The following is a 27,995-nucleotide window of genomic DNA, read 5'->3' as shown; positions in this document are numbered from 1 at the left end:
GTCCGATTCTCCACCCTGGCCGATATGCACGATAAGATTCACGAATATCGGTCGAGCCGTTTCGGAGGAGTTCAATCACGCACACCGTGACACGAGAATTTTATATATTAGAATATTAACTGACATCTTTTTTACGCCTTGCTCATTCAATTAAACTAAATTTTAAGTGTATATTATCTATGCATTCAAGCGTCTTTGCCATCTTCCTTCTCTCTGTCATTCTCTTTTCCCTTTCTTACCGTTTTCTCTCACTCACACCTTAAAGCTTCGTTCCACATTCTTATCATATGTTTATGATACATTACATTCTTACCAATCCTACATAAATAGTATTTGTTTTTTTTTCTTCGTTTATAGCGTAATAAAACAATTATTATTAAATCCAAGACAACAGATAAATTGTGATTTATTAATTATTTTGTTGTAATTTCATAAGAATCTTCTTTTTTTTCTCCACCTTATACCTCCTATACCTTCACCTAGGTGGGGTCGGCAGAGCTAATTTTTCTCTTCCATTCTCTTCTATCAGCCGTCATCTCAACACTCTCTTCTCTCTCTCTCTCATATCGTCATTCACACACTCCATCCATGGCTTCTTCGGTCGACCTCTTCCCCCTCTACCTTGCACTACCATTTCCATACTCTCCTAGTCACATGCTTCTTCTCTCTACGCATCACATTTCCATACCACGCTGTAATTTCATAAGAATATAATTATAATTACTTAAAGGATGAAAGGCGATTGCATGCAGCAGAGATGCGACTGTTGCGATAGATGTGTGGAGTAACGAGAATGGATAGAATACGGAATGAATATGTTATAGGAAGTCTGAAAGTGGCACTTGTGATAGAGAAGTTGAGAAGTGCGCGTTTGGCATGGTATGGACATGAGATGAGACGCAATGAAAATGAGGTTGGTATGAGAGTGTTAACTATGAATGTGGAAGGCTTCAGAGAAAGAGGTCGACCTAAGAATAAATGGATGGGTTGCGTGAAAAACGATATGTGTAAGAGGGGAGTGAGCGAAGAAATTGTATATGATAGAGGAATATGGAAGGAGAAAACATGTTGCGCCGACCCCAGGTGACTGGGAGAAAGGTAGGAGAATGATGATGATGATAATAATGATTACTTACATTTCGGAAGAAATGTTTGAGAAATCTACGAACTAACAATGCTATTTATGTTCACCAGTTTCTTGGAGTTTGCACATTCGATTCTTACATCGTAATAACCGATTATTGAGAAATATTTTTTAGAAGGTCGTACGTATGGTATGTATACCTTGTAAACATTATCATATAACCGGTTTTAATTACTTAGGAGTGTCATAACTAAGACCTATGTTTCACTATCAAATTCGACAAGTCGAAAAAATTTGATGGAATCCTTAATTGTTTTTATCGAACGGCCGAAAATTAGGATTCCCTGTGTTATGGATATGCTAGGGCTAGTGTTAGCTAACTTTCTGACTGAGCCCGTGAGCCCACATACCCGCGCGTAGCTGAAATAACCCCTTAGGCTACCAGCGAATAGGTAGGAGAAGTCGTGGCCTAAAGGATATGACGTCCGGTGCATTCGTGTTGAGCGATGCACCGGTGTTCGAATCTCAGGCGGGTACCAGTTTTTCTAATGAAATACGTACTCAACAAATGTTTACGATTGACTTCCACGGTGAAGGAATAACATCGTGTAATAAAAATCAAACCCTCAAAATTATAATTTGGGTAATTACTGGTGGTAGGACCTCTTGTGAGTCCACGCAGGTAGGTACCACAACCCTGCCTATTTCTGCCGTGAAGCAGTAATGCGTTTCGGTTTGAAGGGCGGGGCAGCCGTTGTGACTATACTGAGACCTTAGAACATATATCTCAAGGTGGGTGGCGGGGCTCGACGAGTGAATTAACCCATAGACACAGCCCACTGAATTTCTCGCCGGATTTTCTCAGTGGGTCGCGTTTCCGAACCGGTGGTAGATTCTGTGAAGCATTGCTCTTGCTAGGGCCAGTGTTAGCAACACTCCGGTTTGAGTCCCGTGAGCTCACCTACATGTTAGGGCGAATCTGAAATAGCCTCTCAAGGCTATCAGCATAGGTAGGAGAAAAAAAAAACGAGTACTACATGAGGCCTTTAGCTTCTTTTCTTTCTTTTTATTGCTTATATAAGTGCACGAGCTCATAGCCTACCTAGTGTTAAGGCTACTAGGGCCCATAGACACGCGAATCACACATTCTCAATACGAAGTTTGGATCGGCTGTTATTAAAATACAATTATTACTTCGCACTCATAAGTCAAACGACATCTACTGTTAAAATGAGCCCTTAACCGATCGAGAATAAGAAATGGGAGACACGCTGTCCCGAATTCGCATAAATACAATGTTTATTCGCTTAAAAGGTTAAGGACCGAAGCGGTCCCTGTGGGTGGATCCTATTACTTTGTCATAGCAAAATTAGCGGTTCCTTGGGACTGCCGTAACTCATCTGCCTAGAATACCCCTGACCGCAAGTTTTCTATTGAATATGTTAGCAACGCGGACCTCCATGGCTCATCTAGGCTAGTTAGTAGCTATAACATATTGATGGGGAAATATTCGACAATATAATTGCATAATCAAAAAACTAAAAGTAGAAATAGATTATTTGAGTAATTCTTTATCCACATTCATTTAATTACTTTTGGCAAAAATGGCTAAAAATCCCGGTCCTTAACCTGTTAATTATAGTGACAGGAAGACAGCCAACGCGATGGAAAGACGACTTGAAGCAAATAGCTGGGCAATGGACCAAACAAAATGGAAAACCTCAGAGGAACCCTTTGTCGAAAGAGAAGCTGATAAGAGGAGAGATAAGCCGAGAACATGTTTTAGTTTTTAAGTAAATTTATAGTTTTCTTACCTCTATCGTTATTATTTTGTGTTCAGTTAAATAAGTTAAAATCTTAACAGCAATAAATACTTTTTTGATTTTAATAACTAGCTGACCCGGCAAACTTCGTAGTGCCTCAATCGATAAATAAAAGACCTAAACTTTTCTATAAAATAAACATAAAACAAACAAAACGAATCGGTCCGACGGGGGACACATCAAAGGAAAAACAAAATTGTTATTTTTATTTAATTCCGAGCATTTTTATATTTATTTACCTTTTAAACCTTCTCTGGACTTCCACATATAATTCAAGACCAAAATTAGCCAAATCGGTCCAGCCGTTCTCCAGTTTTAGCGAGACTAACGAACAGCAATTCATTTTTATACTTAGTCTGGCCATAAATACTGTTACAATTAAAAATAAACAAAATATTACATTTGAATTGGGAATCTGTCATTTTTATATGATTGCTCATTGAGTTTTCTCATTTTGGCGCCAATACATTGTACAATATTTTGGGATATTAAAATGGAGTGGGGTGATAAAGAGAACCGAATCGCTGTGATTGCATTACACAAAGGTATGGAGTCAAATGCAATTTTTAAAACTCTCCATACGCTTGGTATTAGTAAAATGTTTGTGTACCGGGATATTAATAGGTGCAATGAGACCTCCTCTGTTTGTGACAGAAAAAGACCTGGCCGTCCACGTAGTGTTCGTACGAAAAAGGTGGTCAAAGCAGTGAGAGAAAGAATTCAAAGAAATCCTGTTCGAAAGCAAAAGATTTTATCTCGGGAGATGAAGATAGCACCTAGAACCGTGTCGCGTATTTTAAAATATGACTCAGGACTTGCAGCCTATAAGAGAAGTACTGATAATTTAAAAGAGAATAGGGTGGTAAAATCGAAACAACTACTCAAACGGTACGCAAAGGGAGGTCATAGAAAAATTTTGTTTACGGATGAGCAAATTTTTACAATTGAGCAACATTTTAACAAACAAAACGACCGTATTTATGCTCAAAGCTCTAAGGAAGCTTCCCAATTAGTCGACAGAGTGCAACGTGGGCACTGTCCGACTTCAGTGATGGTTTGGTGGAGTATTAGCTATGAAGGAGTGACTGAGCCATACTTTTGTGAAAAAGGTATCAAAACATCGGCACAAGTGTATCAAGATACCATTCTTGAGAAGGTAGTGAAGCCCCTTAACAACACCATGTTCAATAATCAAGAATGGTCCTTCCAGCAAGACTCGTCATAAAGCTCGGTCTACGCAGTCTTGGTTGGAAACGAACGTTTCGGACTTCATCAGAGCTGAAGACTGGCCGTCGTCTATTCCCGATCTTAATCCGCTGGATAATGATTTATGGTCAGTTTTAGAGAGTACGGCTTACTCTAAACGCCATGATAATTTGTAGTCCCTAAAATAATCCGTACGATTGGCAGTGAAAAATTTTCCCATGGGAAGAGTGCGTGCTTCTATTGATAACTGGCCTCAACGTTTAAAGGACTGTATTGCAGCCAATGGAGACCACTTCGAATAAGCTTTTTCTACTTTAAATTGTTTTATATTTATGTATTAAACTAACACACTGCAAAAGTAATAAATGTTATTTGCAATAGATTTTTTTTTGTTTTCCTTTGTAACAGTCTTTATGGCCAGACTAATTATATATTATTATCAACACCCTAACTTTACTATTAAAAAAAAATATAAACGATATAACCTAGACAGAAATCACTTTAATTATAACCAACAATGTAAATTAACTAAGGTTAACAAAATGCAACTAAATCTTGACAACAACTAAACTTTGACAATAATAACTTTGAATAATAAAATACAACGATTGTGCAACGATGTGAACGTCCGTCCGTCCCGGCTGCCGCAAGCAAAAGAGAACGATGTCTTGTGCCAACGCGCCTCGAGCCTAGACGCGCCCCTCCAACAACATCTCGCCACGCGCCTTCCCGACATCACACCATCCTTGACGTCACTTAGGCCTCCAATGTCGTCATCATCTTCTAACAATATAGATTATCATATTTTTTTACTCACTTCGATCGGAAACAACCCGGCTTTTGTCCTATACAGCGTTACACTAAATTCGATAAGTGATAACTCTTATTAGGTATTTAAATGCATATTACATCACAAACAGGTCACCGATGGCAAAGAATCGACATAACATTTTGTTTTATTTATTTACACGAATAAATGAACAGTGAGTGATTTGCAAAAAAAATAGAACAGCGCACGGTGATTAACAAAAATTACATTTTATTTAACATGCTATTTAAAATGCTTTTGCTGTTATTTTTTATTTACATTGCTCTTGTCGTCAGACGAGCATACGGCCCACCTGATGGTGAGTGGTTACCGTCGCCTATGGACATCAGCAGTGCCAGAGGCAGAGCCAAGCCGCTGCTTACCGTTAGTACTCTCCACCAGCCTCGTTTGAAGGAGGACCTGTCATAGCGCTCGGGAAACACCGTGGAGGGGAGCTCATTTCAAATCCGGATGATACGTGGCAAAATTGATCTCTGAAAACGCACTGTGGATGTCTAGTGGCTCCAGGTAGTATGGATGAACTCTACTCCGGTGACGGGCGGTGCGCTGGTAAAAACGAGGTGATGGAATCATTTCAAACAATTCCTCAGAGCACTCCCCATGAAAAATACGGTACAAAATACAGAGGGAACCCAAGTCCCTCCGCAGACCCAGAGGTTCCAAACGATCTCTGAGAATGAGATTATCGACAATCCGAACGGCCCTCTTCTATACGGAGTCAAATAGAAGTAGTTGGTATTTGATCCATAGCCATAGGTTAGAACTGGTAGCACGCAGTTGTTGTACAGTTTTAATTGGATATGCATCTTGATTTTTTTGAAGTGAAACCTCTTTAGGCGCGTTGAGAGTAAAATTTAACTCGCGACAGATTCTTTGCGGCTAGAGAGAAAAGATACAATTTAAGACGAGGGAGAGTGAGAAAATAGTCAGAGCGCCTCGCGAACCGCTCGACTTCGGAGTGAGGGAGAAAACGAGCTAGGGCGTTTCTCTTATACACATTCTGTTTACGGGCGTCGGCCACTACATGACTTGTCATTAGTTAGTTATGTGTTAATAGTATGTTACTGCCATCCTGTAGATAGCATGCCTCTGGCATTGCTGAAGTAGATGGGCGACGGTAACCACTCACCATCAGGAGGGCCGTCTGCCTACACAGGCTAAAAAAAAATTTCACAGCAAAAGAAGTTTCACTTCTTTCACGAAAACCAAGCTGCGATCGCTTTTTTGACAATAAAATCATTTTTTCTTACACTATTTTTAATTATTTATTAAAACTTATTTTCAATTTTTTAGTTGGATTTTCTATAAAAACGTATTTTGTTAGTTTTTTTAAACTATTATGTATTTGTTCTTCCATGCATCCTCAATTCTAGTGTCTATTTTCTGTAGACACTATATCATTCGCTAAAATTTATTGGTAAAATGCACAATTCAATTTTTGTTTTAATGAACATAAATTGTCAGGATGTATGATCTCATCGAAATACATTAACCTTGAACCATGGAGTTAATAAGTAAAAATACTAACTCTATGCCTTGAACAATGTATGTACTCACTCGTACACACTCGGCCCAGATGCGATGTTGAGGCATAGCTTTTGTGTGACTTTCACTTATTTTAAAACTATTATTAAGTAATGTTCATAATTCCTGCTCGTTCTATTGAGTGTGTTGATTTGTCTGTTTGTTTGTATGGAAAAGGCTCCGAAAATACTGAACCGATTTGAAAAATTCCTTTCACTGTTTGGAAGCTACACCATCCCCGAGTGACATAGGCTATAATTCTTTTTTTATTTTAAATTAAGGATCCTTAATAAAAGTCCAATATGTAACCCAAGGTCTAAAAAAATTACCTAAAATATTCATTACATCGCGCTGCGATTGATAATACTATTGAAGAAGAACAAGAACTATTGATAATAGAATAAAATAATGTACTATGACTTTGTAGAAAACATTATTATTCACAAAAAGTGTTGCGACAGCATATGTTTAACTATTATAGTCATGCCACCATAAGTGTTTTTTATTTTCAAAAATGAAACAACGTTAAATATCGTTTACAGGGAAGCTCTTACTCAATAAGCTCAATGGCTTTTGTTATGTATGTATGACCTTTTTACGAAAATTAGAAAAATAATAATATAAAAACTATTAATAAAATACATAAAAAATATATCATTTAAATGAAAATAAAAGTTCATTGAAATAATAATATTCAAACTATCTTTATAATTTTCTTTTTTTAGTAACCTGACGCAAATAGATGGGCTGATGTGTGTGTGTATTAATTTTTTGTTGTTGTTAAGACCCGAGCGATGCCGGAGCGGCTCGCTAGTCTTCACATAAGAAGTTAAAACCTTACAATTTTTCCCTACCTACCTATCTGCTGGTAGCCTAAGGGTCTATTCCAGCTACGCTGTGACTGGTAGGTGAACTCACGGGCTCAATATGAGAGAATTCGCTGACACTAGCCCTAGCAAGAGCAGTGCTTCGCAGAATTTACCACAGGATCAGAATCGCGACTCACTGAGAAAATCCAGCGAGAAACTCAGTGAGCTGTGTCTTTAAGTGTTCGTTTTTCGAACTCTTCGTCGTTTAATCGACGAAGACGGTGATCGGTGCTTAAAGAGCCTATAGGCATCGAAATTCGAGAGTGGATCCGGGGGACCCGACAAGACATGCGAAGACGGCGTCTGCTTGAAAAGCCCAAAGGCATCGAGAGTTTATCCGTGGGATCCAACAAGACATGCGGTGAAGGTGGCTTTGCGTTGCCCCGTTGCCTGGGTCGAATAAAAACTCCCTCCGTGTATGAAAAATTATCCGCCATAAAGCAACCAATTAAGGTGGCGCCACCGAAGCTGCTCACATAGATAATATACATAAATGGCAATTCAGCTTAACTTTGTTTACGACAGTTGCATTCATATCACACCGATTGCAATGCTAGCGCTGTTTTGGTTTTTGAATTATAATTTGCTAATTACAGCTGGACACTTTCTCAATCTGGTCCCCAAATCTGAGACAGTTAATTCTTCGAAGCTCTATGTACATCTACACTCTATAGTTGTTTGAGTCATAAAAGGTATGTTTAGACTGACAAATGGACTCGATTCGTACTTCGATTTTCTATTTCTATCTTTAATACACAAACAGAATGGAATCCATAATAGAAATTGGAAGTACATATCGAAATTGACAAAAACTAGAATTAGTTGGTTAGTAAAATGTTGTCTTATCTTTAAGAATCATTTAACTCTTGAATTATTCAATTGAAGAGTGATTGAGCTGGTTTCTCTAAATTTTTAATCAACTGATACCAATGCTTTAGAACTGAATTAAAATCCAATTTTGAGGAATTTGAAACTAAGATTTCCTTTTTAAGACAGCTCTAAAAAGTATATCAATTTTATGTTTTCTTTCCTTTTGGTTGAAGTATCATTCGCTGTGGCTTCTATTCTTTACTCTGTAGATTAATTCAGAAAAAGAATCGATATTTAATCGATTTCATAGACTTACGACTTACGTAGTAATCTAGGCATCCTTACGAAGTTGCTGTGTTGTCAAAATTGCTTCACAATATTGTGATACATTGTTAGAATCCATTTAGGTTGAAATTATCAATTTTTCAATATGAGAACGTGTCAAACATGAATTGAAAACGTTTTACAACAATTTGAGGAGACGACCCGCCGTGTATACACGCGTCTCGATTTTACATTTTTCATGAAAATTGAAGCAGTAATTTAGTCAACATGGATGGTACATGGTTCCTTATTTTGCTCGCGCTGGTGATGTTAGTGGGATCTTATGTTGCTGGCAGTATCCCATTAAACGTGAGCATGTCTGAGGTACGTGATTTAAAAATATTATGAACATTATATTAAGAAAAAAGCTAAAAAAAAACACAATTCCATCTGGCTTGTTGCAGAACGATTTTATGCAATAATTTTGTTAAAAGCGAAAGTAATTAATATTTTTTACATAAAAAAAATAATATTCGTCTGTAATTTCGCTGTATCGATCCAGCTGTTCGCTTAATATTACTTGTAATCTTCATTATTGCGTAAGAAACAATCTTCTTCAAAGCCGCGAAACTTATTCTAATATATTACTCAGAAATATTTATTAGTATATCCAATGATTAACATTGAAATATGTGATAAGCAAATCCAAATTATTGTGGTGTTAGTTTTAACATTTAAAAAAAAATGTATAGGATAAACTGAAAAAGGTGACAATATTTGGCGCCGGATTGCTCGTCGGAACAGCCTTAGCTGTAATCATACCAGAAGGAGTACGAGCGTTGTTTGAACATCCTCACACCCCAGCTGTGACTAAGGACTACACTGCTGAACCAACTCATGAAGACAGTCTATATTCTGTTATAGGGATAACGCTAGTTTTAGGTAAGAAAATTCAGATCAGAGAGAAAGGCAGCCAAATCCTCCCCCAGGTGCTGTAACCATGTTATCTATAATGGGAGCTATTATTTTGTTATAATTGTTCTTTTATTATTTTTATTTCCCTACTTTCACTGATTAAGTTATTGATAACCTTAATGATTGACAAGGACTTTAAAGACTGGCTGGTGTTCTAAAAATTAAAATTAGCTCCTCATAAGAACCATTGTATAGTTAAATAATAGTGAACTTCCTGCCTTTTAAGTTTATTTCTGTATTTACTTCTTCACAGCTCTGCTTCACAGAATAATATTGGATAACGGTCTGAAGGGCAGCTAAGCTACCTTTCCAATTCTCTGACTCAATCTTCAACTAGACTCCCCATGATGCTCCTACCTAACAAATGTTTTTATAATGGAATATTTAATAAATATATTTGGCATTCAATGAATTGCTATAGTTGAACATGTACGTTATTGTGTGTGTATAAAAACTTAGATGATGGCGATTAAACGTGGATAATGTAATTTTTAGTGTGAAATTAATTCACACAGGCCTGCATTGCTGTTCATAATATTTAATGAAAACAATGCTTAGTATCCAGTCAACATTTCACACATGAGCAGATAACTTTATGTAGTTGATTTACCAGATTTTTACTTTTTAATCTTTTAGCACGGGATCTGGAAATTGCCTTAGCTAATGAGATGTGAAGCTTACAATTTGATATTTACATAGGTTCAGATTAGGATGACAATATGAAGGGAATCTATATTTTACTTGTGATACGCACAAGAGTGGAAAAATTAAACAGAATCATTGGACATGGCTTTTTGGGTCCTACCAAAAAGTTCATTGAACCCTCAGTTAATACTCACCGTTTTATTTTTAAGTCTTATTTAGTTTGTTTTCATTGCGTTTTAGTAGCTGATGTTAATGTTGCATTTCATGACGGATCTATTGCTACAATCCTAAATCCAAAGTATTTTGTCCAGCATAAACCTGACTACTTTTCTTGGATCAATATTCTAGATCTCCCCCGATGAGTGAGTACTTTTTACTGGCCACTAACAGATTCTTATTCGCTTCCAGGTTTCGTCTTCATGCTGCTGGTGGATCAGATGTCGTCCCGCTATAATGATTCCAGTAATCCGATTGAGAGAAACGTTACGGCCACCGTTGGCTTAGTGGTTCATGCAGCCGGTGAGTTGTCCTGTCCCCCCAGGCATTTTTTTTCCAGGCCGGGGGCCGAACCTCATATGAGGGCCCCGCGCCTAAGAGGCTCGCGGGGTATGTGGGACGTGACCATCTGCAGATGTTGGGAGCTGACCGCGGGCCCAAGGTTGCTTTTAGGACCCTACCGCACTAAACGACTCCCCTGCACTCTTCATCCGATGTCCGATCTCCGTCCAGGGTTAGAATATATAGAATCATGGCATAAATCTTTTGTGCACATGAGATCGTAGATACATCTAGATTTTGTTAATGGACAGCAGCGCATATAACTTAATGCGATATTCCTATAATCCTTCTTGCCTATTTCCGCCTCTTACTTCTGCGCTCTGCAGTCTCCGGCTAACTTTATTTTATTTTATTGCATAGACGGGTGGACGAGTTCACAAACCACCTGGTTTTAAGTGGTTACTGGAGCCCATATACATCTACAACGTAAATGCCGCCACCCACCTTGAGATATGAGTTCTAAGGTCTCAGTATAGTTACAACGGCTGCCCCACCCTTCATAACGAAACGCATTACTGCTTCACGGCAGAAATGGGCATGGTGGTGGTATCCCGTGCGGCTCACAAGACGTCCTACCACCAGTAACTAGGAAAAATACTACCAAGACTCGATGACGACTTAAATCATAGTACCATCAATGTACCAGAGATGGCGTGTGTGACTCAAATTATTTTAAAGTTAATCGTTACCGGGTAATAGCTTTAGAACCGTAAATTAATTGTATAATTACAAATATTAATTACGAAATTCGATAAGTCGTTCTAACTTGTGACACGTACGCGAGTTTAGCGTGCGTTATCTGGCGTTGCGAAAACATTGGATAGCTTTTAAGATTGTAATTTGTAAATATGAATTGGTCGCGGCCGCCGTCTGGCCGTGTCTGTTGTATCAAGCCGTAGCGGCTTTCTTCCTTCTTCTTTCTATCCTACCAAAAGACATCATCCGGCTTATTGATATTAATTCTCTGTTAACTTTAGTGTATTCTAAACACTGGTGGTAGGACCTCTTGTGAGTCCGCACGGGTAGGTATCACCAGCCTGCCTATTTCTGCCGTGAATCAGTAATGCGTTTCGGTTTGAAGGTTAAGGCAGCCGTTGTACTGTAAAAACTGAGACTTAGAACTCATGTCTCAAGGTGGGTGGCGGCATTTACGTAGCTGATGTCTATGGGCGCCGGTGACCATTTAAGACCAGGGTGGGCAGTTAGCTCGTTCATCCATTTTCGTAAAAAAAATATATCAGGCTTTGCATAGGCAACAAATAAGATTTTGCTGGTTACCTTTAGACGTGAGGTACATGTTTACTTGTCTATAGTCGAAATGTGATTTAAATTTATTATATACTAGCCGTATTCGCCCGCTTCGCTGGGCATTTAAAATTAACATTATTATTTACTGTCATTATTATTAGGGAGTCCAACACTCATATCAATATTAGCCTATCCATTAAGTACATGTATTTTCTACATGGATATCAAGTTTCAAGTCAATCGGATGCATGGTTCAGTAGTTATAACGGAACATCCGTAAAAACCACTGTAGATTTATATATTGATATAGATATATCGATATCGACTGTTTGATGTCGCATCACTAGAAGATTGCGGTGTTGATATGTCTAGAGCCTTGGATCGCGTGTTCACATGGCAATTTAAACGCTCCACTATCAGTTCTATCTTGTTCAGATTCTTATCGATTCTTGGTACCGCGCCTGATACGTTGCGATAGTAGTGATTTATTTTTTCCTACCTAAGCTGGTAACATCAAGGGGCTACGCCAGCGTCACCGAGCGAATAGATGAGCTCACGGGGATCTAACCTGATCAGTTGCTAACACTAGCCCTAGCAAGAGCAGTGCTTCGCTGCATCTACCACCGGATCGGAAACCCACTGAGAAGATCCGGCGAGAAACTCAGTGGGTTGTGTCTAAGAGAGTAGTGATTGCGAAAGGCCTATCTATTTTGGAGGCGCGCCCTTCAATATCCGTGATTGCCGGGCGAATATTAATAATTACAAATATAGGGTAGTTTCACTTTGAATAATCTCAGGACACTCTCCATTGAGTGCTCGCCGAAAATGTCTACGTTGTAAGAATAATGTTGTGTCATAAAAATCGAACCCGCTAATGTTCCACCGCCATTATTTATGGGTATTTTTTTGGTGGTATTATGAGTTTGCCGTGAAGCAGTAATGCGTTTCGATTTAAAGGGTTGGGTAGCCGATGTATCGCAAAAACTGCGGCATTAACTGTTTCTATGGGCTTCGATAGCCACTTAAAATAAATAAGTAGCAAGGTATCACTGGTAAACAGACCTGAAGTGGGGTGACGAGACAAGATCGTATGGCCGCCTTGATTTCTAATACGCTTTTATTAGCTTCAGACGTATGTATGTTTGTAACGGAATCTTTGAACATGATTTTGACCCCCTTCAAAACGTCGGATTAACTCGAAATTTGGTATATTTATTAAGGACCGATGACAATTCAACACTTAAAAAAGTATTGAAAAAATTGAAATTCAACTAAAAAATGAAAAATAAATACCTAATAGTTTAAAAAAACTTACAAAATACGCTTTTATAGAAAATCCATGCACGGGGTGCATGGTATCAGTAGTTATAAATATTTTATGAACAGGGTATTTTCATAATATCCTGAAAAGCACCCCACGCTTTTTTACAATAAAATCATTTTCTCTTACATTATTTTTAATTCAAATTTATTAAAATTTATTTTTTATTTTTTAAGTTTAATTTTATATAAAAGCGTATTTTGTTAGTTTTTTTTTAAACTTTTTTTTTCTCTTTGCTGCAGCGGACGGCATCGCTTTAGGGGCGGCCGCCACGACGTCGCACGCGGACGTCGAGGTCATAGTCTTCCTGGCCATAATGCTCCACAAAGCCCCTGCGGCATTCGGGCTTGTCACATTTCTGATGCACGCAGGCCTCGAGAGGTTTGTATTGGCCATACGCGTCTAACGCACGCGGCGATATCTGTGTATCTCTTTCGCACTCGTATGTCGTGACGTCAAAAACCGCGGCGTCCTTTCGTTTTATTTACAGCTACCCTCACCTCCAATTTATATTTATTTTGGACTCCCTTTTATCTCTTTTAGAGTATTAAACGGTAGGCAGCGGCGTGGCTCTGCCCCTGGCATTGTTGAAGTCCATGGGCGACGGTAACCACTCACCATCGGGTAGGCCGTGTGCTCGTCAGCCTTCGAGGGCAATAAAAATAAAAAAATGTCTTAAGTGATTTGTGTCGATTGCTGTGTGGTGAGCAGTCAGGAATAACATCACCCCCATCCTTCCCCTGGGAGTCGTGAGGCAGCTAAGAGATTTACCGGAGGATTGACGGCAGCCTTCTCTGGCTAGTGGTAGGGTGTATCGTAAAACACGTTCGACTAGGTACCATGGACTTCCCTGTTCTCCTGCGAAGCAGTCATGAAAATAATTATCCCTTTTTTTATTGCTTAGAAGGGCGGACGAGCTCACAGCCCATAGGTGTTAAGTGGTTACTGGAGCCCATAGACATCTACAACGTAAATGCGCCACCCACCTTGAGATATAAGTTCTAAGGTCTGCCCCACACTTCAAACCGAAACGCATTACTGCTTCACGGCAGAAATAGGCAGGGTGGTGGTGCCTACCCGTGCGGTCTCACAAGAGGTCCTACCACCAGTTAAATATCCCACCTATATTTTCTTTTTATTGCCCATCACGGCCCAGCTGATGGTGAATGGTTGCCATCGCCCATGGATTGGTTTCAGCAATGGCCCACCGAGCCAAGCTATAATAGATGTTTAATTAACAGGAACAGGATAAGGAGGCATCTCCTCATATTCTCGTGCGCGGCTCCCCTACTAGCTCTCCTCACGTACTTCGGCATTGGTAACGAGAGCAAACAGACCCTGAGCGAGGTCAACGCTACAGGTGAGTGGAGAAGGACGCTTCAGAGCGTAGTCCATGTGATCAAAGACAGGGGGCGGTAGTGGGTAACCGTCAATCAACTGACGTGGGTCAGTAGTGGGAGGAGACAGAATCGCTGGACGTCCATCCTCGGGCTCTACCGAAAATTTCTTTCTACCCTCAGTAAATTAACCACCATTTTACTTGGACGACTTGTTTAATTCGATATCATTTTATATAAATCAACACACAAGGAGTATATTAGTAAATGAATTCTACAGAAGGCTTTAAAAATGACCACGGTGTACGGTTATTGACCTCAAGTCAGCGCGTTATACATTGCGAGAAATGAACTGGCCAAAAAGAGTGGTGCTTAGGTTACTAAATGATTATTGTTATTGCTTGCACGCAAATTCTCGGTCCATCTGGTATTACTGCTGTCCAAAGACATCACAGCATGAATCCCGCCACTCGAGACGTGAAAGAGAAATCTTCGTACAATGATTATTAGAGTCATTATCGGCAAATACCCGCGCTACAACTGATAATTACACTAATTTCTAAATATATATTTTTATTTTTTATTTAGAGCATAGATAGGTGGACGAGTTCTCAGCCCACCTAATGTTAAGTGGTTGCCGGAGCCCATAGACATCTACAACGTAAATGCCGCAACCCACCTTGATATATGAGTTCTAAGGTCTCAGTATAGTACAAGTTACTGCTTCACGGCAGATACAGGCAGGGCGGTGGTACCTACTCGTGCGGACTCACAAGACATCCTACCGCCAGTAATTTGATAGAAAGTTTTACTGTTTTAAAAAATATATATTTTTTGAATCCGCAATGAGTTATTTACCTTGGGGTCAACAACCGCACTCAGCCCGCTCGCTCGGGGTCATTGACCCGGCGCGTTTTTCCTCTGTGCTAAGGTTGCATTTCCTTCTGCAGGTATAGCGATGCTGTTCTCGGCAGGTACGTTCCTGTACGTAGCTACCGTCCACGTCTTACCCGAACTAACCCACACTCAACACACGCACACATTACTGCCCACCCAGGAGGGTATGCCGACAAAAAAGGGCTTCGGTGGCCTTCAGATATTCGAAGTTATCATTCTCTCTGTGGGAGCGCTGCTGCCAGTCTTACTGGCCATGGGTCATGACGATTAGCCTCCGACGTGGTGGATATTTTGGGAGGAACTGGACGATTGAGCTCAACATAATCAGAACCATAAAGTCGTTTGTGCGAAATATGTGTTAAAATCGCCCCTATGCACACGAGTCCTCGTTTTAAATTTAAGGAGTATACTTTTAGGGATAATCTAAACTAGCGCTCGCCCGATGATCGAATTTCGACTTTAAGTATTAAAGATTTAAGATTCATTTGACACGTAATATTTTGGTTTTTCAAACGCTTGTCTCTGTCAAACAAAAAAAAGCTACTTAACTGTTATGTTTTTGTATATTAGTATGTATATTTTTTTGTAACTATTCACTGGTAGCATAAGGGGTTATTGCAGCTACGCGCGGGTAGGTGAGCTAACGGGCTCAACTTGAGAGAGTTTGCTAACACTAGCCCTAGCAAGAGCAGTGCTTCGCAGAATCTACCAGCGGATCGGAAACGCGACCCACTGAGTAGATCCGGCGAGAAACTCAGTGAGTTTGCTTATAGTATACTATTTGTCTCCTACATACTCCAAAACTACTGGATTCCGATGAAAATGTCTCAGGAAATCTTGTATTAGTCCGTCGGCAATGTCAACCGAAATTTGACTAAGAGTAATAATCTGAATAGTCTTTTTTTGTTTTTGTTTTTTTTGGTCAGTAGGAAATCGCCGGACTTCCGCCCTCCACTGTGTCTGGAGGGCGGAGCATGTCAGAGAATAGAGTCAATGCGCATTTCTGTGCTTTAAATTAGTTTAGTTGGAATCACGGATATCCATGTATGGCTCTGATGTCGCGGTTAGCAGCGAACTTGGCAATAAAATTATTTTTGTAACAAAATTATGAAGGGAGGAAAATTGACGTGAAAAAGATTGTTTTTTTAGGAATATTTTCAATCGACTTTATTTCAAAGCAATCGGTTGGATTATGTACAAATATTTCCTTATTAAATTGTGGATTGTATGCGAACATTATCGATTTTTTCGAGACTTTTTACATACGAACCTTAATTTATATAAAGTATTTACTATCAAACCATGTATAATTATGTAGTTCTTAACTATGTATTTGTAATTTTTTTTATTGCTTAGATGTGTGGACGAGCTCACAGCCCACTTGGTGTTAAGTGGTTACTGGAGCCCATAGACATCTACAACGTAAATGCGCCACCCACCTTGAGATATAAGTTCTAAGGTCTCAGTATAGTTACAACGGCTGCCCCACCCTGCAAACGGAAACGCATTACTGCTTCACGGCAGAAATAGGCAGGGTGGTGGTACCTACCCGTGCGAACTCACAAGAGGTCCTACCACCAGTAAAAAACTGGCGTTATCACGTAAATCTATCGTCCGTAAATCGACTTTACAGACAACCAATTGTATTTTTTTTTGTATTTATTTTATTAAACACCCTTTTTTAAGCGTTTGCTGGACTTTTCAAGAAACAATTGGTTAATTTTCGTAATTTTAAAATGTTCCTAAAAGTCTTGTATATGTGATTCGAATTTGCGATAAATAAATATAGGAACACGGCAGCGATGGATATTTATTGGACGTATGGTTTTGAAATGATTTTTCTCTGACATCACCATAATATCCAAGAGGTGTGTGAACGAAACTAGTGTGCGTAGTGAGAGTTTCTTAACGTTCTCGATAGCGTAAAAGTTAACTCAAATTTATATGGTGCTGGAACGTTTGCCTACGTTTGCCGCTAGGGGCGCTGTACCAACTGCATACAAATCAGAGTTAACTTTTACGCTATAGAGAACGTTAAAAAACTCGCACTAAACACACAGATTCCTCATAACCGGTCAATGTGCTTTGTCGGTAAATTAAAGTCGATCAATCAATTGGCGTCACTCAGTGCCAACGAAAGTTCTGGACAAAATAAGTGAAAGAAAAAGAAAGGTTTTTTATCATTTTATATTTTGTAATGCTTTTTTTTGTATATTATGAATTTTATTGTAAATAAAGGATATATTAAAGTGATGTTTGGTTTTATTTCCTTCCCTGGCTCAATTTTGACGAAGGTCTGTATTTTTTAGGGTGAGAGGATAGGTTCCGCAAGGGATTCCCAGGCCGAGGCTAGCGTACGAAATTCCTTTGACTCACTTCGTTGCTTGTGACGTCATTTGTGGCTAAAATCTGCGGTTTGATTTTTATTACACGATGTTAATCCTTCACCGTGGAAGTCAATCGTGAACATTTGTTAAGTACGTATTTCATTAGGCAAATTGTTACCCGCCTGGGATTCGAACACCGGTGCATCGCTCAATTATTTTGAAGTAGATTTAAAAAAACAACACATATAATTTTGAAACATTTATTTCGATGTTTTCATACAAAGATTATAAAAAAGAATCTTTTAAGTTACATTTAATTAGTCTAATTTTGGACTCTTGGTAACTAAGTGAAATTGCGCAGGACGAGGATAGGAAAGCTCCTGGTAAAAAGCTTACAGTGGACGTGAACACAGAAGCGACGTATGGAGTCAGAGATTCTACTGAACTAAACTTACAGGACGCATTGTAACTGATACAAACTGAAGACCGGATTTGGTGAACTCGCTCACGGATCACCCGGGTGTGAACTGGGAACGCGGGTAGGTACCACCATCCCGCCTATTCCTGCCTGTGAAGCAGTAATGCGTTTCGGTTTGAAGGGTGGGAAAACCGTTGTAATTATACTGTGACCTTAGAACTCTTGTCTCAAGGTGGGTAGCGGTATTAACGTTGTAGATGTCTATGGGCTCCGGTAACTACTTAACACCAGGTGGGCCGTGAGCTCGTCCATCCATATAAGCAATAAATAAATAAATTTATATGTGTAATGGGCCGCACCCATAAACTTTGCATCGCGTGGACGGAAGACTTGTGCCTAGCTGTGGGACGAAAGGCCTATACTATCCCAGATTTTTAGGTGCTTAGTGCGAGTTTTTTTAACTTCTCGATCGTTCGTTTGCCGTTAGGGGCGCTGTTCCAACTCCATACAAATTTGAGTTAACTTTTACGCGATCGAGAACGTTAAAAAACTCGCACTAAACACATTGGATGTTTCAAGATTACGACGCGAACATGGATTATTGTTTACGAGTTTTTGCCACTGAACTTTTGAACGGGTGGAGTAATTTTGATGGGTTTTATGTTGGTTTTTAACCACCGGGTCTAATCCTAAATCCACCCAGAGACCACTCTCTGGGTGGATTTAGGATTAGACCCGGTATTCCAGGATTCTTCTTTTTATTTTCGGGATATAAAGGCAACAACTTCAGAACGCGCTAATAATCAGTACAGGTTTAATCTAAGTCCACATTCGACAAGTCTTCCGTGATCTTCTTGATTTCTTCTTTTGTTCTGTTGCCTGCTAACTTTTTGGCTTCGTCTCTCTTCTGCCCATATAAGACCATTAAAGTATCTAATACCTAGAAATGTTAAATGGCCTGTAAGCTTAAATAGCAGCAATTACAGTAAAAGCTCTGTATTCGTGAAGTACATGTACATTCCGTGTATATTCCCCACATACAGAAACCAAGGAATATAGAAAAGCTCATCTACAAAGAATATTCGATTGGATGCGTATCTAAATATTGAAATCTTTTTTATCAATGTGTATGTACCGATGTATCGATTAGATAGGCGAATAAAGGTTGGCCGCGAATATAGAGATTGGGTCGCATTTTTTTTAGCTGCGATTAGTGAAAACTCGAATGAAGGAAGCGCGAAAAAGGACCTTTTACTGTATTCAACAACTGAATTACTTGATAAAGCTTGGAGAGTTTGCGAGATGAGGTGGTAGTGGAATGGACATAGAACTGACGGTCGCTGGAGCAGACGGGTTTTTGAGTGGAAGAACGGAAGATTTGATTCTGTATCCTAGATATGGAAGAGACTGTATGCAGTAGCGGATGTCTATGGGCTGATGACGATGAAACAATAAGTTTTAAAGGCTGGTTCTTGGGTGTCTCCACGGTACCTGTTAAAGGAAATCTTGGTGGTAGGACCTCTTGTGAGTCCGCGCGGGTGGGTACCACCACACCGCCTATTTCTGCCGTGAAGCAGTAATGCGTTTCGGTTTGCAGGGTGTGGCAGCCGTAGTAACTATACTTGAGACCTTAGAACTTATATCTCAAGGTGGGTGGCGCACTTACGTCGTAGATGTCTATGGGCTCCAGTAACCACTTAACACCAGAAGGCTGGAAAAAAAAATCATGTAAGACTTACGTTCTGCGGCATATTTCCTGGGTTAGGTTGCTTTATCTCGTACTCTCCTTTATCATTTTTGACCAGTTCCACCATAGAGTCCTCCAGGTTCGGCACTTCTCCGGGCTTAGGAGCCGGCGTCCTCACGGGCATTTGCTTTTGGGGATGCTTCATTTTCTGCGCCCAACCTTGGAGGTATTTACTTGCGTCCGATTGGAGGTACTAAAATTTTAGTGACGGTTTCCTTTCAGAGCTTTTCGTTGTGCTTTTATCAGATGGATTATCGTGATCGGATATGGTTCTGAAAACCGGGGAAACGATTTGGCAGTGCCCCCGTTTAATCCAGATCTTGTGGCCGCTACTGGCATCTTTGTCGTGACCCATTTTATATTAGCAAATGGTCCATTTGGCATGCAAGTTGAGCTTTTCTCTTCTCGGTTTCCGTCTAAGCGTCATTTCAACGACTTTTGTCTCCCGATTCGAGGTAAACAAATCCCTACGCATCCTATTTTAATTTCGTTAAAGCTAAAACTTACTCACCTAGTTTGATGATAATAACTTAATTAGAAGTTTCGTTATTTAAAAGTCTCGTGTTAACCATCGCACTGCCCGCCATCAGAGTAGAGTTCACCCATACTACCTGGAACCACTGCGTTCATCCACAGTGCGTTTCCAGAGATCTATTTTGCCACGTACCATCCGGCTTTGGAACGAGCTCCCCTCCACGGTATTTCCCGAGCGCTATGAAATGTCCTTCTTCAAACGAGGCTTGTAGAGAGTATTAAGCGGTAGCCAGCGTCTTGGCTCTGCCCTTGGCATTGCTTACGTCCATGAGCAACGGTAATCACTTACCATCAAGTGTGCTGTATGCTCGTCTGCCTATCCAATAAAAAAAGTGATATTTGAATTTTAAGATTTCACTACAATCATGCATGGTTACGTACAAACCAAGTTAACAGCTACTGGTGGTAGGGCGTTTTGTGAGTCCTATCTGGTAGATACCACCATCCTGCCCGTCTTACGTCTAATACCACGTCAGGTCGATTGCTTACCTTTTCTTTGTTTTTGTTTATTTTGCCATTGGGCGAGGCTGGCGCATGCCTCTTGGCATTGTTAGATGATGAGAAGGGTTGGCCAGCTGGAATGTACCACACAAGTCAATATATCTCTAGCGTCCGCGGCCTGATAAGACTCATATAGAGCAACGCGACTGTGCCGGTCTTAGAATCCCGCAGGTAAGCTTCTCTTAAATACCCTATCACTTAATAGGTATTCACGAATGATTTCTTAGAGAATGAGATTTCGCGCTTTAAGCTGGAAAGCGTAAGTTCTTTGTCGCTGTTATACAGGAGGTACCTACCCGCAAGGGCTCACAATACGTTCTCTTACCAGTAGTCAAGTATGTTGTAAGTTTGGTGGGATTTGAACAATGACATAGTCGCATCAATGTTTTGAAGTCGTCTAAAGGATAAGACGTCCGGTGCGTTCGTATCTAGCGATGCAACGACGTTCCAATCCCGCAGGCGGGTATGAAATACGAAATACTCAAAAAATGTTCACGATTGACTTCCACGGTGAAGGAATAACACCGTGCAATAAAAATCCAACCCGCAAAATTATAATTTGCGTTATTACTGGTGGTAGGACCTCTTGTGAGTCCGCACGGGTAGATATCACCACCCCGTCTATTTCTGCCGTGAAGCAGTAATGCGTTTCGGTTTGAAACGTGGGGCAGCCGTTGTAACAATGAGACCTTAGAACTTATATCTCAAGGTGGGTGGCGCATTTACGTTGTAGATGTCTATGGGGTCCAGTAACCAATTAACAGCTCGTCCACCCATTAAACTTCATTAAAGCAATAAAAAAATATATGTACCGGGCGTCTTATCTTTTAGGCCGCGACGACTTTAGAGTTCAGGGAAATTGCTAGGATAGGGGATTCGTATTGACCTTAACTGGACAGGCTTTGTGGTCTCAAATGTATACTCACTCAGGTTCATAGTGTTCGTTTGCGGCCCAAGTTCGAACATTACTTGGAAATCGGCATGGTTGCCGAAGGCAAAGCCAAAACCTACTCTCGAGTCAGTGCCTGTAAAGAAAAAGAAAGTGTCCGAATTGATAGTATCTAAGTGGGCTGGACGAAAGCGAGTTCGTCTATCTAGAGATGTAAACTAAAATAATGATTAAAATTAATTTTAAAGTTTAAATTCGCGTTTTTTGTTTGCCACTATTATTAGATTTCGTAAAATTCGTAAAATTGAAACGGTAAAAGTAGTTTTAATTGTAATAACGATACACGAAAATAAATTTTTTGTAAAGAGATTTTATGATCTGGTAACTAGACCAGTCATGTCTTATTTTAATTTATATTCTTATTTTTATGAAAAACTAGCGACCCGCCCTCGCTTCGCTTCGGAAACATTAAAACACAGATGAAACAAAAAAAAAAAAAAAAAGTAGTCTATGTTCATCAGGGACAATGTCGGCTTCTAATGGAAAAAGAATTTTTCAAATCGGTCCAGTAGTTTCGGAGCCTATTCGAAACAAACAAACAAACAAATCTTTCCTCTTTATAATATTAGTATAGATAAAATGGAGTGAAATGAAATTAAATGAAATGAGATGAGATGATATGGAATGAAATATAATCTTAGTCAAAAGGTGGTCATTAACTGAGATTTTTTCAGAGGACTTTTTGGAGGATCCCGAGAAGTTACGTCCAGCGGCTTTGATTCATTTTCCCACATTTGTGCACTTTCACAGATATTAAACAGTTAATAAACCACCGTTATTACACATTTAAACGTGAAGAAAAACTAAATAGACAAATTAAAACAAATCACACAACTTCACTCCTCGCGTTCCTGCCAAAAAGTCACGAAAATAAAAGGAAATGCGCTATAGATAATTCAATGTATTAAAAATAATTAAATGTGTTAGGTCCGGAAGGTGTATGTTAAACTCCACGTACCTTTCTTGATTGGTGGTATATTCGAATAGGCCACAGATAGTAGCGATGGCAGTTCCTCGGGTATGATCAGCGCGCATGACCCTAAAAAGAAACCAAGGTCAAATGAGAAAGCTTTTGGAAGATTAGCAGAAAAGACCCTCCACCGAGTGGCTGTAATTGCTAGGTAAAACGACGGCCCAAAAGTTCGAAAGTCGTATCTTGGAACTTCAGGCATCTGTCAAATATCAGCTCCTGACTAGGCGCGTCAACACCTCCGCCTCCGCCATTCGCCCAATCGCGATGTACGACCAACCCATATCGTGGGCCCCGAAGGACAAATACTTAGGCGTCACCCTCGACAGAGGATGACATTCCGCCCCCACATAAAGACGGTACGCGACCGTGCCGCCTTCATACTAGGACGCCTCTACCCGATGATATGCAGGCGAAGTAAAATGTCCCTTAGTAATAAGGTGACACTCTACAAAACTTGCATACGCCCCGTCACGACCTATGCAAGTGTAGTGTTCGCTCACGCGGCCCGCACTAACTTAAAATCATTCCAAGTCATTCAATCCCATTTTTGCAGGATAGCCGTCGGAGCTCCGTGGTTCATCAGGAACGTCGACCTCCATGACGACCTGGACTTAGAGTCCATCAGTAAGTATCTGCAGCCGGCGTCGATGCGCCACTTCGATAAAGCGGCACGACACGAGAACCCTCTCATCGTGGACGCCGGTAACTACATTCCCGGTCCTGCGGACAGAATGGAAAGCAGTCGATCCACTAACGGTGCTTTTAGGTACCTCAAGCACCGGTCATCGTTCTCGTCGAACCCGTCGCTTGCGACGAAGGGCTCGACGAATAAATTAACCCTCAGACACAGCCCACTGAGTTTCTCGCCGGATCTTCTCAGTGGGTCGCGTTTCCGATCCGGTGGTAGATTCTGCGAAGCACGGCTCTTGCTAGGGTTCGTGTTAGCAACGTCGTCAGGTTTGAGCCCCAGCGTAAGGGACTATTTCAGCTACGCGCCGATGGGTATGCGAGCTCACGGGCTCAACTTGAGAGACTTTGCTAACACTAGTAAGAGCGGTGCTTCGCAGAATCTACCGCCGGTTCGGAATCACGACCCACTGAGAAGATCCGGCGAGAAACTCAGTGGGCTGTATCTACGAGCACACAAGTACTTTACTATCAAACTCTGCTAGAAGTATTAAAGGGGGCTTAGTCTTTAAACAATTCTTAGCTCTCAAACCTAGGTGACTTTTACTACCCCTATCTTCACAAGGAGTCCTTCTAAAAGATGGTGACTGGCTATCGTCAATCATGGACGTTAGCAATCCTAGGGGCACAGCCAAGACGCTGCCTACCGTTGAACACTTTCCGCAAGTCTCGTTTGGATAAGGACATGTCATAACGCTCGCGAAACACCGTGGAGGGGAGCTCATTCCAAAACCTCGTTTTAGAAGTCGTTCTGAGTGCTCATCTATGCTAATAATGGACAGTCAATTGCGGACACGTTTCTCAACTTTAAAGGCGGGTTTCGTTAACTCGGTCAAGGATATTGACATGTTATTTAACGTCTCGTCACGCTATTGTCGTAAGAATTCCGCCTGTGGCGCGGTTTTGTTTTTTGTTGGCTTAACACGTTGGAGTAACAAGTAAAGTTGGAGGTTGGCACTTTTAGTGGCTAAGCTTTTCATTGTTTAGACCGGCGAATGGTGTCACGGTCCGCCTAATGTTGAGTGGGTGTCGGGCGACATAGACACCGTACATAATGGCGACACATCTCAGTTGCATTACTGGTTACGTAAATTATGTTTTGCGGCTTTAACTTATACCGCGCGACGTTATTCCTTCATCGTAGAGGTAATTCGTGAATATTTTCTCAATGGTGGGAATATAGTATTTTGTGAGCCTCTTAGTTGCAAAGTTTCATATAATTTGGACTAACGGTTCTCGAGTTTTAAGTGAAAATAGACAAAAACGTACATTCTCTCTTTTCCTTATCTCCTACCCAAGCTGATAGCCTTGAGCGGCTGGCTATGTCAGCGTTACCTAACAAGTAGGTGAGCTCACGCTCAGGCTCAAACTTGACGACGTTGCTAACACAGGCTCTAGCAAGAGCCGTGCTTCGCAGGATCTAGCACCGGATCGGAAACGCGACCCAGTGAAAAGATCCGGCGAGAAACTCAGTGGGGTGTGTCTGTGGATTACTCGCTTATATCTCAAGGTGGGTGGCGCATTTACGTTGTGGATATCTATGGGCTCCAGTAACCACTTAACACCAGGTGGGCTGTGAGCTAGTCCAACCATGTAAGCAATAAATAAAAAAAAAGAGCCCTTCGTCCCAAGCGACAGGTTCGACCTAGGGCATTATGCCAGCGTAAGCGAGCGAGTAGGTGAGCTTATGGGGCTCTAACCTGAGGAACGGTAGATGACAGAAGCAGACTCGTAAAACACCGATATGGAATTCGATTTTAGGACTTCGTAATATCCGTATCCCTTTTCAGGAATACCAGTACGTGATCAGTCTGCTTAAGGGGGGTCAATGTTGATTTTGAGCGCAATCGTGTGCAATCATTACCCTAATCCATAGACGCAACGCGTTGAGTTTCTCGCCGGATCTCCTCAGCGGGTCGCGATTCCGATCCGGCGGTAGATTCAGCGAAGCGCTGCTCTTGTTAAGGCCAGTGTTAGCAAATACGACAGGTTAGAGCCCCGTGAGCTCACCTACTCGTTCAGTGAATCTAGTATAATCCCTCACTGTGCTTAGTGCGAGTTTTTTAACGTTCTCGATAGCGTAAAAGTTAACTCAGATTTCTATGGAATTGGATCGTTTGCGTACGTTTGTCGCTAGGGGCGCTGTTCCAGCTGCATACAAATTTGAGTTAACTTTTACGCTATCGAGAACGTTAAAAAACTCGCACTAAGCACACAGGTTACTAGAATAGGTAAGGGGGGAAAAAAGTGTCCTAATATGAAAGGTCCAAACTAGGACGGCTTATTCTAAGGCAATGTTTCCAGTCTTACACGTGTTTCTATCAAACAGTCTTCAATTTATAAATTTTCGATATAGAGCTCAATTGCACAAACGTGCAATTTTTTAAAATGCTTTTCTGATATTTATTTACATCCTTTTATCTTATTTCAAATGGAGCTATTTTTAACTTAATTTTTTTCATTATGTAAACAATCACATTTAAATATCAAATAAATATTAAAACTTGTTAAATTAATATTGTATTTCAATTTGACGGTTAACATTTTGAGATTTCAGTGAATTTAATTGAATCTTCTAGAATCTACTAAAGCATGTATTTTTTTTGGACCTTTTTTGAACCTTATTGTTTTAAGTACGGCATTCGGAGTGCTGCCAAAAAAAGCGAAAACAGAATACTCATTAAGCAAATTACGTAATTAATTATCTTACGCCACTCACCAAAAGAAAGCAAAAATCCAAATGAGAAAAATATTAACACCATTTTGAACACCAGAATTTAATGATAGTTTATCTACAAAACATTTTACGTTTGAATAATCAATTTGAATAATATTTGGAATCAAAAAAAATCAAACTGTCAATGTTGCTGTTTGCCGCCAAACTGACCGAAGCCCGCAAATGAAGTACGAATGCTACTTTCACTATTACGAAAAGACAGTAACTCGTTTTTCTCGTTACGTAAATTACAACTTATCGGCGTTCGTCATTAATATTAAATTCTCATGAAATGAGTCACGGCGCTTGTGACCTTTGAACTAATCGCTCGGTACCCATGCGTTCGGAATTCGAAAAGTTTTTGAAGTGTTCAAGGACGTTCATAGGAGTTTATGTCTTAATTCTTTACCGTTAAGTTCCCTACTAGTGTACAAATAAATCGTATATGTTTGTATGGGTTTCCATTCACTTAAAACCTACTTGAATTTCTTCGCATAACTGCTAAATTAACATTAAGCTGATTAGCAATCTGAACGGAGAGCGCAAGTTTTAAATTTGCATGGCAAGTTTTGATATTATTGCATTCCGCAATGATTTAGTATTGATACCGAGTGGGAACTTTCATATCGCGTGAAACTAAACTCTGTTGCCAGTGTTGACTCTTATATCTCTGTGTAGTCTGTGGATCATTCCGGCTAAGAGGTTTCAAAAAGAAAGTTAAAATTTCACGCACAGCAGACAAATTTTTTTCCCTACCTATGCTGATAGCCTTGAGAGGCTATTTCAGCTTAGCCTTGACGTGTAGGTGAGCTCACGTGGCTCAAACCGGAGTGTTGCTAACACTGGCCCTAGCAAGAGCAATGCTTCGCAGAATATACCACCGGATCGGAAACGCGACCCACTGAGAAGATCCAGCGAGAGACTCGGTGGGCTGTGTCTGAGGGTTAATTTACTCGTCGAGCCCTTTGTCGCAAGCGATGGGTTCGACGAGAACGGTGACCGGTGCTTGAGGTACCTAAAAGCACCGTTAGTGGATCTGGAGGATCCGTAATGACGAGTTTAGGGCGACGTCGACTGTTTACCATTCGGTCCACAGGATCGGGTATGTAATTTCCGGCGGCCACGACAAGAGGGTTTTCGTGTCGTGCCGCTTTCTCAAAGTGGCGCACTGATGCCGACTGTAAATGCTTACTAACTGAGTCAAGCTCCAGGTCATCATGGAGATCCACATTCCTTAGGAACCATGGTGCTCCGATGGCTATCCTGCAAAAACGGGATTGAATGATTTGAAGGGGTTTCAAGTCGGTGCGGGCCGCGTGAGCGAACACTACACCTGCATTGTTTTGGGTGTCAGATCGCCTATTTATAAATATAGTTATTAAAACTGAAAATAACATGTTCAATTATGGCTGACTTTCGAAGTCGTCGTGGCCTAAAGCATAAGATGTCCGGTCCAGAAATACGTATTCCACAACTGTTCACGATTGACTACCACGGTGAAGGAATAACATCGTGTAATAAAAATCGAACCCGCAAAATTATAATTTGCGTAATTACTGGTGGTAGGACGTCTTGTGAGTCCGCGCGGGCAGGTACCACCACCCTGCCTATTTCTGCCGTGAAGCAGTAATGCGTTTCGGTTTGAAGGGTGGGGAAATCGTTGTAACTATACCTTAGAACTAGACCTTAGAACTTATATCTCAAGATGGGTGGCGCATTTACGTTGTAGATGTCTATGGGCTTCAGTAACCAC

General features: G+C 40.5%; 3 protein-coding genes across 3 annotated transcripts in view; 1 reads left to right on the top strand and 2 right to left on the bottom strand.

The window, feature by feature from the left end:
- Nucleotides 1-2,103, bottom strand: part of LOC114249804 (fatty acyl-CoA reductase wat) — a 28,994-nt gene extending 26,891 nt beyond the window's left edge. Inside the window, exon 1 of the mRNA XM_089737831.1 lies at nucleotides 1,137-2,103. The gene's annotated coding sequence lies outside the window, so the exon portion shown is untranslated. The remainder of the gene's footprint in view (nucleotides 1-1,136) is intronic.
- A 5,983-nt stretch (nucleotides 2,104-8,086) lies between these two features.
- Zip102B (Zinc/iron regulated transporter-related protein 102B) lies at nucleotides 8,087-17,643 on the top strand. Its single transcript, XM_028183482.2, has 6 exons — nucleotides 8,087-8,793; nucleotides 9,162-9,351; nucleotides 10,438-10,548; nucleotides 13,399-13,537; nucleotides 14,398-14,516; nucleotides 15,444-17,643. The coding sequence occupies exons 1-6, from the start codon at nucleotides 8,698-8,700 to the stop codon at nucleotides 15,659-15,661; spliced, it is 873 nt and encodes a 290-aa protein (XP_028039283.2). The 5' UTR covers nucleotides 8,087-8,697; the 3' UTR covers nucleotides 15,662-17,643.
- Nucleotides 17,644-17,963: 320 nt separating this feature from the next.
- On the bottom strand, nucleotides 17,964-26,429 carry LOC114249800 (uncharacterized). Its single transcript, XM_028183513.2, has 6 exons — nucleotides 26,246-26,429; nucleotides 22,825-22,905; nucleotides 21,844-21,942; nucleotides 20,906-20,991; nucleotides 19,875-20,075; nucleotides 17,964-19,075 (listed from the first exon to the last, which is right to left on the bottom strand). Exons 1-6 carry the CDS (start codon nucleotides 26,286-26,288, stop codon nucleotides 18,950-18,952), a joined length of 636 nt encoding a protein of 211 aa, XP_028039314.2. The 5' UTR covers nucleotides 26,289-26,429; the 3' UTR covers nucleotides 17,964-18,949.
- Nucleotides 26,430-27,995: the final 1,566 nt, after the last annotated feature.

This window comes from Bombyx mandarina, chromosome 23 (assembly GCF_030267445.1).
Source record: "Bombyx mandarina strain Sakado chromosome 23, ASM3026744v2".
NCBI lineage: Eukaryota > Metazoa > Arthropoda > Insecta > Lepidoptera > Bombycidae > Bombyx > Bombyx mandarina.
This window is presented reverse-complemented; position numbering and strand designations above follow the sequence as displayed.

Excerpts from the sequence above, each read along its gene's own strand:
- Zip102B (XM_028183482.2), top strand. The coding sequence starts at position 8,698 with ATGGATGGTACATGGTTCCTTATTTTGCTCGCGCTGGTGATGTTAGTG. Across the intron at positions 8,794-9,161 it reads TAAACGTGAGCATGTCTGAG|GATAAACTGAAAAAGGTGAC; the intron begins GTACGTGATTTA and ends AAAAATGTATAG. Across the intron at positions 10,549-13,398 it reads CTTAGTGGTTCATGCAGCCG|CGGACGGCATCGCTTTAGGG; the intron begins GTGAGTTGTCCT and ends TCTTTGCTGCAG.
- LOC114249800 (XM_028183513.2), bottom strand. The coding sequence starts at position 26,288 with ATGGTGTTAATATTTTTCTCATTTGGATTTTTGCTTTCTTTTG. Across the intron at positions 20,992-21,843 it reads AACGAACACTATGAACCTGA|CTGGCCAACCCTTCTCATCA; the intron begins GTGAGTATACAT and ends GGTACATTCCAG. Across the intron at positions 20,076-20,905 it reads TAAACAAAAACAAAGAAAAG|TACCTCCAATCGGACGCAAG; the intron begins GTAAGCAATCGA and ends CTAAAATTTTAG.